The 15,488-nt window shown below is 37.7% G+C and overlaps 1 protein-coding gene across 3 annotated transcripts; it reads left to right on the top strand.

Annotated features, from left to right (window-relative positions):
- The first annotated feature begins 859 nt into the window (after window positions 1-859).
- BIVM (basic, immunoglobulin-like variable motif containing) lies at window positions 860-14,260 on the top strand. 3 transcript variants are annotated; one of them, XM_005422672.2, is made up of 10 exons: window positions 860-1,457; window positions 2,360-2,486; window positions 3,403-3,498; window positions 3,584-3,688; window positions 5,489-5,583; window positions 6,753-6,885; window positions 9,113-9,184; window positions 10,042-10,125; window positions 11,710-11,806; window positions 12,768-14,260. In XM_005422672.2, the coding sequence occupies exons 1-10, from the start codon at window positions 968-970 to the stop codon at window positions 13,056-13,058; spliced, it is 1,590 nt and encodes a 529-aa protein (XP_005422729.1). In that variant the 5' UTR covers window positions 860-967; the 3' UTR covers window positions 13,059-14,260. The 3 variants fall into 3 exon arrangements, with proteins under 3 accessions (XP_005422729.1, XP_005422730.1, XP_030914220.1); XM_005422673.2 differs by lacking the exon at window positions 9,113-9,184; XM_031058360.1 differs by lacking the exon at window positions 3,403-3,498.
- The last annotated feature ends 1,228 nt before the right edge of the window (window positions 14,261-15,488 follow it).

Consider the following 15,488-nt stretch of genomic DNA (forward strand, 5'->3'; position numbering starts at 1 on the left):
CCCGGGGGCCCGAGGCGCTCCCGGGGCGCTGCAGGTGCCGGGCAGCGGCCCGAAGCCAGCGTTGCAGGAGGAGGCTGTGGAGCGGAATTCCTGCCTCCCTCGCGCCAGGTTCCCATCTGCGGCGCGTGTCTGCAGACTGCGAGCTGCTGAGATGACAGATAACACACACGCTGTCAGCTTGCCCTTTAAAAATGATCGTTTAAAGCAAGCAAGCCAGCCGTCTAAATTTGCTTTTGGTAATTCTTAACTGCCATAAACAAAACCTGCTTTCTCACGTCTTGAAAACTAAGAGGCACGTAAAAATAAAAGGGAACCTTTAACAGCTATAGGAGGAAAGCACTGGAACAGATTGAGGGTGATGTTGTCAATTTACAATCGATAAGGTTATAGTTACTGTAATTGTATTCTTGAACTTCACTTGCAGCAAAAGTTTGCAGGATTCAGCAGAATTAAGACCTTAAATTATGACCTTAAATTGCTCTATGATGATTTGTAAATTTGTATAAATTATTCTGTATTTCACAGTGTATTGTGACTGTAAGGGATAGAAGAGAGCAACCACAAGCAGGAACATGTAGAAAGCTTTTGATTTTTTTTATTCGTGTCCTGGTTTCTAGGTATAATTACTTATTATGTGCTCATCATGATATCACTGCGGTGTATGCTGTTGGCACCTCACAAATGATAAAAAGTGCTGATTGTAGAGTTCTAGAGAGGCTTAGGGAAATACACCATGTTGGGCTGTGGTATCTCAAAGGGTATTTCAGCTTTTATTGGCTATGAGTTCAAAGATAAGCTTTTGTGTATATTTTATGATGGATGAGATACCTGTACTAACTTAACATTTTTTTTTCAGGCACCTCATTGATACCTTGCAGAGGCAATGGAGGCAATGATGAAAACCCTGTTGTAATTAAAACATAAAGAAAAAATATTCTTCACTGTGCAATACTCTTAGTATCATTCAATGCCTACTATTTCAGAAGATGAAAAAGAAAATGGTTCTGGAAATAATGGCAACACTGAAAACAGACCTGGGAAAGAATCCCCAGAAGCTTCTCTTCACGATCCCGTGAAGCCATACTGCATGTCAAACGCCTCCACTGCATCCTTGGTGTCTAGGGAAGATGGGCATTATCCATGGGGATGTCCTGTGACTCATACAAGAGAGAAGTTTTATACCATCTGCTCAGACTATGCTTTTTTAAACAGAGTCACATCTATTTGTAAAAGTCCAAGTGCTTCAGTTAGTGCCTGCCTATCAAGTAGTGCTGCCTTAAATGTTGGGAATAACACACCTAACTTACTCAGTGTTCAAACTGGTGCTTCAGAGATTATCTACAATGAGGATGCTAACTTGGAAAGCCTGCCTGGCAAACTTGGAAAGCTTCCACTGGCATGGGAAATAGACAAATCTGAGTTCAATGGTGGGAACTCAAATCTGAAGAGCAAAGCAGGTGAGGTGGTGATGTTTTGATGTGAAAGGAAAAGGCTTCGTGTTTCCAGCTTGTTTGTGAAGGGAGCTGGGCAGCACACATGTCCTGTGAGGAAGTGCTATAAAAGAGCCTGTACTTCATTTCAAGGAACCTGCTTATCAGGATAGGAGAGAGAAAAGGAGTAAAAATCAAGTGTAACTGCCAGGGGGAGTGGATCCAAAGTGAGGCTGACTTCTGCTTAACTGTGTCGTATTTGGGGTGGTTTCTGGGGTGGTTTCTGGGCCCCCTGGCCCTCCCACTGTGTTGTTGGAGTGGGTTTTTTTCTTTTGTTTTAATAGGACCTAGTATATTATGCATCTGGATGTATGGCTTCAAAAGAGGACAAAGAGATTTCTGCTTTAGCACGTGGTCCAACTCTCCATTTTCTACTGTCACAGTGGCTTATAAAAAGGAAAAGACCTTGGGTGTATATTATTATTAATGGTTTGCATATAGGTTTTTGTCAGAAACTGTAGATGGTTGCAATGGTGGCAGTGAAGAACAAGCATTTCATTATGTTCTGTTCCTACATAGTGTTAGGAGATGGGAGGTCCACGTTGGTCTGAGTCTATTTCTGGGATGGGTGATTTAATGCATTAGAATAATCAGATTGACTTATCTCTCTAAACAGTTGGGCAGGTCATCATTAATTCTGTTCATGATCTAAACACCATGTTGTTTACAGAGCTAATGGCAGTTTTACAAACCTGTTGACAATTTAGATTATGTAGTATCTGAGCTTTCTCCTTTCAGTTAATATTTAGTCCCAGTTTACGCTTACTAGCACAACTGGTGTCTACTGTATGCTATTACTAAAAGTACTTAAGAAGAAAGCTGCCAATAGCAAACTAGACATTCATTTGATTCTGAAATTTGGTTTGCAGGCAACATGAAGAAACAAGGGACAAAGAAAAAATCTGTGGACAAAAAAAGCAAACAATACAGGGAGTGTCCTCAGCGGTCAGCTCTTGAAGATGTGAAGGAGAGAAAAGTGTTGGACCTTCGGAGATGGTAGTATTTATGGATTCATTTATGAAGTTAGGATTTTATGAAATACACTAACCATGTAGTTTCTCAGTAAACACTGTTGGTAGTTACCTGGTTTCAAACTTCTTAATAGTGTCTTTGTAATTTTTTTTTAGTAGAGATGTTAAGCATATACACACTGTCTCATGCATTCTAGAAGAAAAATTAGAGCTTCCTTCCCATCTGTTGAAATTGTTAAAACATTTTTCTTTCTAAACATTCCTGTTACTTTCAGCAAAGGGAAAAACTTACATGGGGATTCATTGCAAAACAAAATACAAGTTCCATAGCATGGTCAGGCAAAAAGTAACCTTGATAACGCTGATACGTTTTACTTCTGATTTTACTGTTTACTGGGATATACTTGATCAGAATCTGTAATTTCTATACAACCATTATTGTATTAATATAGCTCACTAATTCAATTAGTTTAATGCATCTGTCTGGTTCTAACTTTGTCTGTGACACCAGAAAGTTGGAGTTAAGCTAGGGAATCTGTGGCCCAGAATGACGTTCATTAGTAAATTGGTAGAGATGTGGTTTGCCACAAGTGCACGTGTTAGAAGGGACTGGATAAAACCATTTATTATATTAGTACAGAATCATATTTTTCTACAGAATCATTTGTACAAAACTCCCATGGGGCTGTTAGAAATTTGACTGATTTATATGAAATAAGATAGTGGCATCTGGCAAAGAAATGGATTAACATATTTCTTAATTTTTGTTTTTAAGGTACAATTGTTTGGATTTTTTGCTTTTTTGTTTTAATACAGATGACATAAAAACATTCAATATAACATGGCACTTTAGTGACATAGCACACAAAAAAGTAGTTCAGGTTTGTCATATATGTGAGTCAAGATTGTGTTACTAATATGTTTGAGGTTTTTTGTTTAAGGTATTGTGTTAGCCGACCTCAATACAAGACTTCCTGTGGAATTTCATCCTTAGTGTCTTGCTGGAATTTCTTATATAGTACACTGGGAGCTGGAAGGTAAAGTCACACACAGACTGCTTTGCTTTGCCTCTAGAGTGTCGAAACCATGTTTCTAATTACAATGCTTTTTTTTTTTTTTAAGTTTACCCCCTATCACTCAAGAAGAAGCCTTGCATATACTGGGTTTTCAGCCCCCATTTGAGGAGATTAGGTTTGGTCCCTTCACTGGAAACACAACTCTAATGAGGTATGTTTGGTTCTTTTGATGCAGCTAAGAGATAGAACCTTTAAAAATAGTAATAGTAATTGTGGTAATAGTTCATTTAAAAGTGGTAATAGTTCATTTATTTAAAAACAAAGGGGCTGACATGTTAATCCTCTTAAGTTTTAGAATAATGAAGCATACCTGAGTGCTCTGACAAAGAAACTTCTCAAAGAGTTGTTTGCACTGTCTGTTTTGAATGGTGTTGTTACACAGGTCAGATCAATGTGAAAGTCTATTTGGTTTTTGGTTCAAGTTGTGTAATGGTTATATAATACTCTAATGAGTCTAGTCTCCTGGTTAGAAAACTTTCTCTTTACACTTATTTTCCTGTTTTTGAAAATGCATGTTAAATGCTTGTTAATATCACTGAAATGGCCTGAAAAGACAATTGATACACTATTAGCTTATTGTAATTTAAGAACTGAAAATGAGGTAGTGCTGAATCCTTGCTGCATTGGAGCTGTTCAGGAACAAAAACATGGGGCTGGAGTCACAGAACACTTTGAAATTTTTTATCACTTCTGCTCTGCTGTTTCCTGATACTTAAAAGTTGGACCTAAATTCTTTGTAGTTTGGTTTGTTTTGGAATTAAATTAGTAAGACATTCTAGGATTAAACAGAGCCAAGAAGCATCCTGTACTAGAGTGCTGAGCATTTTGACAGGGCTTTGGTGTGTTACTTTTTGGTGAGATTAGAAAGTTTTGTAGTATTCTTGCTTGCTTCATGAGTTGTATTTGATTTAGTTAATTTTTTAGGGTAATATATAGTATTTGGCAGATCAGGGTTGTGCTGGATATGAAAATGTGGCAGCAGTCTATTCTCCATCTAGCATACTGGCTAGATCATTGGAAAACGTCATGAAAATTTCCTTATCTGCTTTAGGAAATGCAGATCCAGGATTTGTATCTCTTCAGGAGTATGTCAGGGTATAGCAACTCTATGGTATAACAACTCTTACAGACCAAACTGATATAATGTTCTTTCTCTTCATGTCAACAGTCTATACAGGCAAAAGTTAAACTTATAATTCTTATTTGCTTTCCACTTTGAGTATTCTCTATGCAGCAGAGAAGTTACCCATAATTCTGTTTTCTTTCTTTTTTCCTGCCTTGTCCAATAATTTTAAAGTGCTTAGCAGATTGGGAAACAGGAAGGCTGGGAGCCAGCCCCATTACCCAACATAGCTTTTGATTGAGGTATTATCTTCAAACATGTGAATTTGAATCTTCTAATGTGGAAAAACTGCTGCCCTGCCCTCACTTATTGCTGCTGTGAGGAGTTGCAGTATAAGGTTCCTGTAATGCTCAGCTTTTGTAGAGTTTAGGTGAGAGAAACCCAACAGGATAAGCAGAAAGTCTCACTTGAAGGGTCCCTTCTGGTGTCTTAGATTTCATTTATGTACCCTACAAATCACGGTTGAAGTTTGGCACCTCACAATTTGTGTGTCTTTCTAAAGGCTGAATAATTGAACGTTAGAGGTGACTGGGCTAAATGCAATAGGACCAACATTTCATATCCAGATCTTTGGTTATTATGTATCTATGTCAAGTCTGGAAAAGCAAAATGAAGGAAAAGGCTCTGTGTATTTGCTTCTCTGTCTAGGATATGTTAAGATTTGTATTGGGTGCTGTGGTCGTCTACAATTTAAATATCAGTGAGGTAGGTATTTAGTAGCACACCAAGACTTTTTTCCTAAACTGTCAAAGCACAGGAAAAGTGTGAGAAATGAAATTACATTTAATAACTCTTGAGTTACTACAATCTTTAAGCTTATTGTTTCAGATGGTTTAGGCAAATAAATGATCACTTCCATATCAAGGGATGCTCATATGTTCTGTATAAACCTCATGGGAAGAACAAGACAGCTGGAGAAACTGGTACGTGGCTAATCCTAAAGTATTCATCTTACAGTGTATAAATAGAAAAATCCTGCAGTGTGTAGCATTTGACAGGACAAAGTCTGTAAGTAGTGCTTTCAGTCCAATGTAAGGTATCAAACAGCTCCAAGTTGGCTGATTTTTCTGGTTTTACTTTTTCTCTTATTTAGGTAAAAATTTAATTTATACTTTTATTATGATAAAATACATTCTGTGCTGTGATTCTGCTGTCACAGAATTGGAGTTTTAAGATATCCAGTAAAACAACTGCATTTCCAGTTCTGTGTTGGTGTGTGGGAAGATTTCTTTGCTGTCATCCACTGGGAGAACAAAAAGAATTTGTCCTTACTTAATGTTTTATGCTTTTAAAAAGCCCAGTTTTAAAGGTAATGAACTTACCTGTTCTGCCTGGCTGTAGCTAACACCCCCCACTAAAGTTAGGTGATTATTCTCAATTAGCTTATGAAGCTGCATTTTTGTATACTTCTTAGGTGTGCTATTTAAAAAATTTTACTTTCATGTGCCGTTTACTAGCCTTTGGTATAGCCTGGGTAATTGCCTTCTAACTGAAGGGTTCTTTGAAAGCACAAAATCACACTGAAAAGTTTTAGATATATTAAAATGGATTTTTTTCCTTGACATCCCACTTGAAAATTGTCATGTTTCAGTGCCTCTTCTAGTCTTTTCCTGAAACTGAGCACTGTGGTCACATTATAAACCATTGCATGCCTCTGTGTGTTCCTAAGACTTGGAAGCTCCAAGAGGCTCATGATACCAAAATGTTTGAGTGTTTTCAGTGGTTTCAGTATTATCATCAATGGGTGCCACATCTGACCTAGAGCAGCTGGGACTGCATTCTGTTGCAGTGTGCAATTCCTGGGTTAAGAGATACTTCTGGTTCTTTTTTCAAGTTTGATGTTGATCTAAACATACATTATATTGCATTTCCCTGGAACAGAATATGCAGCAGATAGTGTTTAATTTCCTGCCTGGTAAAAAAAGTAATAAGTTCAATATCAAAAGTGTATTTTGTGCGTGCCTGTCAGGTCATGTCCTCCCACTTAAAAAGCAGTATAACTACTTTGTTGTCAAATAGGTATTTTTTTTCTGCTGACAGTGTTACACTGAATCCAAAGCAGCCTGGCCTGTAACCTGATCTTTCTGTGTAGCTGCAGGGGCCCTAGCGAAGCTAACACGTGGACTGAAAGATGAATCAATGGCCTACATCTACCATTGCCAAAACCATTATTTTTGCCCAATTGGATTTGAAGCAACCCCAGTAAAAGCTAGTAAAGCCTATAGGTAAGATACTGTGTTTATGCTTATTTTAGTGGAAGAAACACAAAAACTTACTGCAAATTGAGACAATTTTTCTCCATAAATAATGATTCAGTTTGTGTCATATAGGCATCTGTCTGAGCTACAAAAACACTACATTGTGATTTGAAGGGACTGACTTAAAATGTAACATAACTAAACAGACTACATTGAGAGAACTTAAAACAGAAAACTCTAAGTGGTATTAAGAAATTTTTTAAGACCTTCTAGCCATGTAGAGAGAAGATAGTTATTTTATTGAAGGACAAGTGAAGGTAACTAATCTGCAAAATAAAAACATATGGGCTGAAAAAAGGCCAGGTGGGGTTTTTTAAGGCTAAACAATAAAAAGCCAGGTAATTATGGGGAGAGTCTGTTCCTAGAGAGCTTGGAAAGGAAAACAAAGAAAGTGTGTGTATGTTGCAATTTATAAACTAGAAGCAAAAAGTCTACAGTGATATTAATCCTTCATGAGGTGGATGTGAGGAAATTTACATTTAGAAACCAGTGCTTGAGTATGGCAATAGCAGGGGTTGTGTAGATATCGCAGGTTACATACTTTTGTTGCATTAATACTGACTAATAATGGTGATGGTAAACTCCAACTACTGGCATGTAAAGCATAGAAAATTAAAGATATGTGAAGAATTTGTTACCAGGAATTGGGAGGGAATGGGGGGAGAAAAGCTAGAAGAGATCTTTGGGCTAAGACATTAGGTTTGGCTTTTTTAACAATGCTTGAAATGCTGGAGTACTTCTAGAAGCTTAATATGCCAGTTATTTTAGAATAAAAATACAGTTCCCTGTACAGTTATTTCAGATTTGTCAGAATGACTCTACTAGGATAATATAATGCAGTAGTTGATATAGTTTTCAATTAAATACAGATTTAAAAAAAAAGTCAATAGCATTGATATTCGTACAGAATCTGGGAAGAGTCTTGCATTAAATCCACAAATTTTAACCTTGAAAATGCTATTGTTGAGATAGGTATTAGCTTTAGTAAGGCCTTTACCTTGATGCTTGATGTAGAGTGCTATGTGTTGTAGAGCACTCTGTGCACTCTCTTGAGGAGAGTAGTTTGCTTTACTTCATTCACCAAGTCATATTAAGCTGTTTTTCCTCTCTCAGAGGGGTTGCAAACATGGTATGTATTAAAGGATTCTGTTGGATTTTCTTTGTGTTCAGCCATTGGTCAGTATTTATTAGAATTATCATACAGCATAAGTAGTCAATCCCTGAGAAAATTAGCAGATACCAGTATTAGGGAATGTTAAACAATGAAAAGTGTAGGTCACTAGTACAACGTGAACTTCTGCCTATTTGCTTACTGAGCAGTCTCACTTTGTGGTAGGGTCACATCAAGGAATAGAGAATACTAGCTCTACTTTTGGAGTTCAAAATGGTCATTGATTGGTTGGTAAAGCATAATCATTCAAATCTAATTGGTTCCCAATGTGAAGATTATGATAGGGTTAATTAAAGCTTTTAGTATATGAACAAAAGAACACAGTTTTTTATTGAGATTGAGTTCACTGGCTTGCCAGGTTTGTGAGAAGGGTGTAAAAAATATTGCCCAGATAGAAATCCAACACATCAGTCTACTTGAGTTTATCAAAATGTTAATCTCTTACTTAATCAGTTAGAAAGAATCTGCACTAGAAAACCAAAGTAAAAAAAAAAGTTTACTAGATCAAAAATACAGTCTGAAAAATAATATGGTCCAGTGTGTGGAAACATAACATGCCTTTTAACTAATTTAAATTTATGTTGTTTAGTGAGTGAGGTCAACTTTCATTCTTTACCCATGGCTGAAATGGATTCTTAGTCACTAGTGATGTTATTTTTCAGTTGATATTAGCTTTCTTTCTTAACAAGAGTTCTCTTCTAACAATGTAGCATGAAATAATAAGTTCAAGAAGCTTTTATAGCCTTACTCTAGGCTGGAGGTCAGACCAGATAAGCATCTTTTTTTCTTTGAGTTTTCTGATCCTACTAAGGAAAAAAAAAGTTTTGTTTTCAGAAGGACTATCAATAGATGCTGGAGCAGTTCTTGTTTACCTGTTTTTGCACTCTACTTACAAAGTAAAGTTTTTATTTAAAAATCCAGCTAAGAAACATTTTATGTCCCAAAAGAAGTGGGTGGATAGGTTGCTAGGCTCAGCTTAGAGACAGTTCATAGGTCACCCACAGACTTCCTGTATGATCTTAGGTTGCTGGATTTGGACTCGGGAGACCTGGGTTCAGTTCCCAGTTCAACCACAGACTTCCAGTGTGACTTTAGGTAAGTCAATCAATCTATCCTGTGTCTTGGTTTCCCATCTTTGCACTGATGGAATACAATGTTATTTTGCAGGGAATTTTTTGTAAGTACACCAATTTTTCCTAGCAATAAGGCCATATGCTGTCTAATACCCTAGGCAGAAAAATGTCAGGTTTTGTCACAGTTGCAACTGATGTAGTTTTTCGTGAAATAATTATACACAGGAAGTCGCAGAGCAGTCCTGTGTATCTCGTCAGTTTTGCCCTAATACCTGTCAGAAATTTTCCTTGACAAGGTTACTACAAGCTTTGAGCTTCTTGGAAGTTGATTGCAAAGTAGTAATAATTCAAGGGTTTGGATTTTAGTATCTGGTGTTGGATGTTTAGAAGGAAGCGTTTGAAGTTTTGTTCTTACAGATTACCCTATAGCTCTTAGTAACAACTGTCAGCCAAGGTATAGTTTAAAAATAGTGGACAGGACTCTTTCATGTCTGTTAAGACATCACAGATAGGGAGGAAGCTGTTTGTACCACATTTATGTGGCTTTCCACAATTCTTATTTCTGTTGTTTCCTATATATTTATATTTTCATCATGTACCAGACTGTCTTTCATCCAAATAAAACTGCTTTTAGTGAAAATCTGTCTTCCTTTCACATAATGTGCAGTAGCATCCCCAAGGTTTGCTTTCAGGCCTTGTGAAACAAAACATTCCCCGTATGCAATTGCGAGCTCTATAGCACAGGAGCTGGTTTTTAGTTTGGCTGAGGAAACAATTTTAAATGTTAGAAACTCCTAAAAAGAACAAGAGACTGTCACTATCTTTTTCTTTTTAGTATGCACAATAAATCTTACTAGGATTCTATCTTCTATTGAACAGAGGTCGTGTCTTGCAGCAAGAAGTAGAATATTGGATCTTAATTGGAGAGCCCAGCAGAAAGCATCCAACAATACATTGTAAAAGGTATGTTACTTGGTAAGAATGGAAAAGAATGTTTTCTCCCAAAACAGTTTGTAATTCTCAGAGTCACTGAGTGACTTTTTAGTTCTTTTGAATGAATATATACATGCATATATATATGTATCTAATAGAAACAGATGCTGCTTTAGTGAGAAGCTTTGTGTTTTGACCTCAAGGTTGGCTCTTCAGTTTTATATCACCTGTCAGAACATATGTGGGCTGCTGAGAGCCCACATCTCTTGTTTGAGTGTGACACAGCTCATATTAGTCAGGAAGAAAAGGCAGTTTCAGCTGTCGTTGTGCCAGTTGTGACTTACAGACTGCATGGCCCTTGGAGGAGTTTGCACTGGAGCTGAGGACATCCACAGGCTGTGTCTGGGATGTGCACAGAATATTCTGCTGCTGCTGAGATTGTGCACAGAATATTCTCCTAACTCAGGTGCAGGTGCAGCCTGTACTCTGTTGTGTTTTTGCTTATCCGAGCATTCAAACAGTACATTTAAGATGAGGTTTGACTCAAACAAAGTTGGTGTCTAAACTGGACGTATAGACTAGGAGAACTAGAGGGTGCTGTGTAGAAATATCATGGATTAGTTCTATTTAATATTTTTTTTTTGTCAGCGATGTGACAATTTTGTCAATAACTGCAAATACCTGGGTATTTTGGACTATGAGATTAAGTGCAACAAAATTAAAATCACAGTATGCATATGATTACTGAGAAATGGCATATTGTAAGTCCCAAGGATAGAACTTTGTCATGTGGTATATTAGCTACAAGTGGCACAGGAAGAAGTTTCTGAATACATGATAAAACCCTTTGTAATACTAATTTTGATTGTGGAGACATTCTTCCTCCTGCACTCCCAGTGAGAGCTGGCAGAATGTTCTGTGCTTAAGGAAAGGGGGCAAAGGTTGGAGTAGAAATGCATTTTCTCAACTTGGAGGGTGGTGTTAGAGAGAAAAGGTAGTTAGACATTGATAGAAATGAAAAGGTGATGTAAGTTTAAAGAGGTCTGGAATGTGAAAGTATTTGTTTCAGTTGGGCTGGAAGGAATTAGGAATCTTTGAAAAGCTGAGTGAATGGGGAGTAATTGAATTGATCGTTTAGAATTAAATAAAATGTAGGAGTGAGTTATGATGAGAGCTGTCTGGTAAAAGCACATTTAGTGTGCAAAAGAAACCAAGGAACTGAGCAAAATAATACAAAAGGGTAGGAGATGTTTAAATTTAAAAAAGGCTAATGTTTCTCCTTGCCTAAACCACATTTTGCTTCTTTCTTTTCCAAACTGATGAATTGCTAAGTGTAAGGAATGTAACTATGACTCATGATGCTCTTATTCATTTTGGAAGGTGTTTCCCAAGAGCAGGAATAATCACTGTGAATGCTTTGATTAAAAGTGACACTTTTACATTCAGCTTGATGTCTTTGATATTGAGGCTTTTGTAACTTTACATATTCATTTGTCTTTAAATCACTGATAAGAGTAAAACTACAGGTCTGTATTTGAGTGCATGTGTACGTGAGTCTTTGTGCTGCTGAGGTTTCATAAATATCAGCTGAGTAGTAATGATTGTGTTCTGTAGGTGGACAGATATTGTCACTGACCTAAACACTCAAAATCCAGAATATCTAGATATTCGACACCTAGAGAGAGGATTGCAACATCGAAAAACAAAGAAGGTAAGGTAAACTCACTAAGATGAGAGGAAACTGATGGCAGGTTTTTGCAAACTTACTCATACTTCAGCAGTATAAGATAACTTCACTAAAGGAATTTGTTCTGTTACGAAGTATTGCTGAAGACAAAAGTATAACGTGGGTTCTTGCATACCAAAGTCATTTAGATTTACTTGCTGGACGAGATATAAAGCATCAGTAGCTTGGTATATGCCAGGATGAACCAGGATATCTATGTATACAGAATGTATTTGGTCAGAATATTTAACTGTGTTGATTTAAAATGTAGCTGCAGCAAGTATAGAAATGTTCAACCGACAAATTACATAGCCTTTGGGGTATGACCCTCCAATGACGTTTAAGTGGGAAAGAAAGTACAATTGAGTAGGATCAGGCATAAGTGAATGTGTGTGTCTCCCTTTAGTGGAGTTACTGTCAATGCATGTGGCTTTCTTTCCTATAGATAGGGCTTGTATCTCATGGGTGGAGGTTGTGTTTGTGATTTGCACATTGAAACTCTGTGAGAAATAATAGACTGTAGAGATTATTTCAGATGTGAAGACCCTATGGAAGACTGTGTCAGCAAGATCAGAATGGACCAGAACAGATAATTGCTGAGAAGATAGCTAGAAAGTAAAAAAGACTAGCAGAAGATGAGTGATACTGGCCCATGAAGGATATAATGGATAGCTTAAAAAGATTAAAAAGATGAATAAGAAAGTAGCAATTGAATCTGGGAAGTAATCAGAACTGATTGATGCAAGTTGTGTATTTCTGTATATGATTTTGTGGTGTTTTGTTGTTTTTTATTCTTTTTCCTTGGTTGTATGTTTTGGCACTTCTTCTTTGCTTTCTTTTTGAAAGTATCGTGTTACTTGCCAAAATGTTGATGTCAAGTATCTGTATATGTTAGAAATGTGCCTGTGGTGTGCATTTAACAAAGAACCTTTTTTTCTTTGATTAGGTTGGAGGAAATCTTCATTGCATCATTGCCTTTCAGAGACTTAACTGGCAAAGATTTGGTCCTTGGAATTTTCCATTTGGGAATGTTAGACAGAATAAACAGTCCCAAACACAAGGGCAAGGAATTTCCAAATCTGAGAGTGAAGACAATATATCTAAGAAACAACACGGGCGACTGGGTCGATCTTTCAGTGCTAGCTTTCATCAAGAATCCATGTGGAAAAAATCTAATCTTCGGGAGAGGAGGAACAGTGGGTATCAGAGTTACAATGATTATGATGGAAATGATTAAAATTAACTTTAGACGATAGAGTTGATATATTAAAGTTAGTTTTAATCAAAACATATTAGGGAGTTATTAGTCCTAGAACACATAAGAATAGAAATTATGGTATAAGATACAGCTTCATAATTATTAAATAAATATGTTGATATGGTTGCAATAGATGAGATCTGATGTATAAAGTGATGGATAAGCACAGATTGTTGTAATTTTGCAATCAAACATGAATATGATAGCAAAATCAATCATTTCTTTTGAAATAATTGTACTATGTCCTGATCTGTGAAAACAAAAGAGCAGGTTGAAATCAGTCAGTGTAATAAACAGACTTCATTGAATATATTTATTGTTCCAAAGCATGAAAAATTATGGTATTATAAAAAAGGGTTATTCTGCAAATGGTGTATGGATAAAAGTAAGCATTGCCTTTGTTTTTAGCACTTCATTTTAGTAAGGCTGCCCATATCCAGTGCAAATGAAAAAAATGATCACATAGGTTAGAAAACCTTGTTGGATTTACAAAGAGAATGTACATTCTCCATTTAATTCCTATTTGACTTCTGTCAGTCAGATAATCATATCTTGTCAAGCAGGTCTCAGTTTCTTTTCCCTTATCTGGTTGCCTGTTTTTGACCATGAGGAATCACTTGTTCGAGGATGGAACTTCTCTATTATTTTTGCTCTGTGGGTAAAGTGGCTGAATTCTTACCCTGGAGCCTCCTGAGAGCACGGACTCACTTAACACAAGCTTATGAAATTAAGTCTTAAAAGCTGCATTTAGCATTAGCCAAATGAGCTAGCTGAACACTGGGTTCTGTTGGCAGTTCTTTTCCTTGTTCAGTCTAAATCTCTGTCCTTTGTCTGCTGCTTTTTTCATTTTGTGTGAAGGGGATGCAAGTGCTGAAAATTGCTGGCAGCCCCGATGATATACCTCTCAGCCAGCACACAATTCAAGCTTTTTCAGGTGTCCCTGGTGAATTCTTTTTTTTTTCTTTTTCTTTTTCTCTTACCCTGATAAATCCAGTTGTTTGCCCAAACACATCTCAACAGTTGTATTGTTCTGTGTACAAATGTTCATACCTGCTCAAGGATTAATTTTTTGACATAAAAAGATTTGTCATGGAATGCAGGGGTTTTGTAGGTTGCTGCTTTTGTTAACCAAAAATGGGAGACTTTTAGACTTTTGTTCATTCAATAAAATTTGTTTTCTATCTTGTTGTTTGCTTTTCATTTTTCTTGGAAATGACGGCCCTGCATTTAGTGAAGGTCTTCAGCAACATAGGTTAGCGACAGATCAACTACTGCTTAGCAAAGTAGGTGAGGTCCCTTGGGTCATAAAAAGTGGTGCTCGGTGCAGCCACTGTGACTTCTGCTATTTAATTTCTTAAAGCCTTCAGCCTCATGACTGAACAAAATTCATAGGTTTTGAAATTTTATTTTCCAGATGAGCTATTTTCAGCCCCTCTTTTTGCAGGCTGAGTTTGGGCTGAGGCCTCAGGTTTGTTTGGAGTACTTGAGCTGTGTTCTTTAGGGGATTTAGGACTTAGAGCCAGAGTTCCATGTGTGTCTCTTAACTTTTGCTTGATAATGGCAGTTGCACTGAGAAACAGGATCTCTCCTCTGATGGTAGCTGGCTGTTCTGCTTGAGTAGGTTGGGATGAAATTCTGGTTTTACATTTATTTTTCTCCTGGGCTGGAGACTGTCACACTTTATCCATAGAGTATGTAGTATATAGATTCTTCTAGCATTGGCAGGAGCCAAGTGCATGTCCTTGGGGTTGTGCTGCAGGGAGCTTTCCCTAGGGATTCCCTGGGTGGGGTGCACTGGGACTGTGGTTGGGGCAGAGTGGAGAGAGCACAAAGCTGCAGGGGAAATGTTTGGGAGCAGGAAAAATAGGACTACTTTTGGTCTGCATTGTGGGATTTTGTTCTGGGAAAAGAGACTTTTGCCATTCTCCAACCAGAGAAGGTCAATAGAGCAGGTAAGGACTCTGGAGCACCAGTTGTGGGAGCTGGGGTTGTCTAGCCTGGAGGAGGCTCAGGAGTGACCTTACCACTCTACAACCTCCTGAAAGGAAGGTGTAACCAGGTGGGGGTCGGCCTCTTCTCCCAGGTAACAAGTGACAGGATGAGAGGAAATGGCCTCAAGCTGCCCAGGTGAGGTTTAGGCTGGACATAAGGGAATTTCTTCACAGAAAGGGTGATCAGATATCGGAAGGGAGCTGGTGTAGTTACTGTCCCTGAGTGTTTAGACTGGACGTGCCACTTAGATCATGGTCCCGTTGAGAAAGGGACGTTTGGTCACAGGTTGGACTCGATGATCTCAGAGATCTTTTCCAACATAATTGATTCTGTTATTCTCTGCTGTTAGGTACTAGGTTCTCCTTCAGACACCGGCCTCAGGAGCCGCAGCTGGACAAGGGGCGCTGGGAGCCGCCC

This window comes from Geospiza fortis, unplaced genomic scaffold (genome assembly GCF_000277835.1).
Source record: "Geospiza fortis unplaced genomic scaffold, GeoFor_1.0 scaffold366, whole genome shotgun sequence".
In the NCBI taxonomy this organism is placed as follows: Eukaryota; Metazoa; Chordata; class Aves; order Passeriformes; family Thraupidae; genus Geospiza; species Geospiza fortis.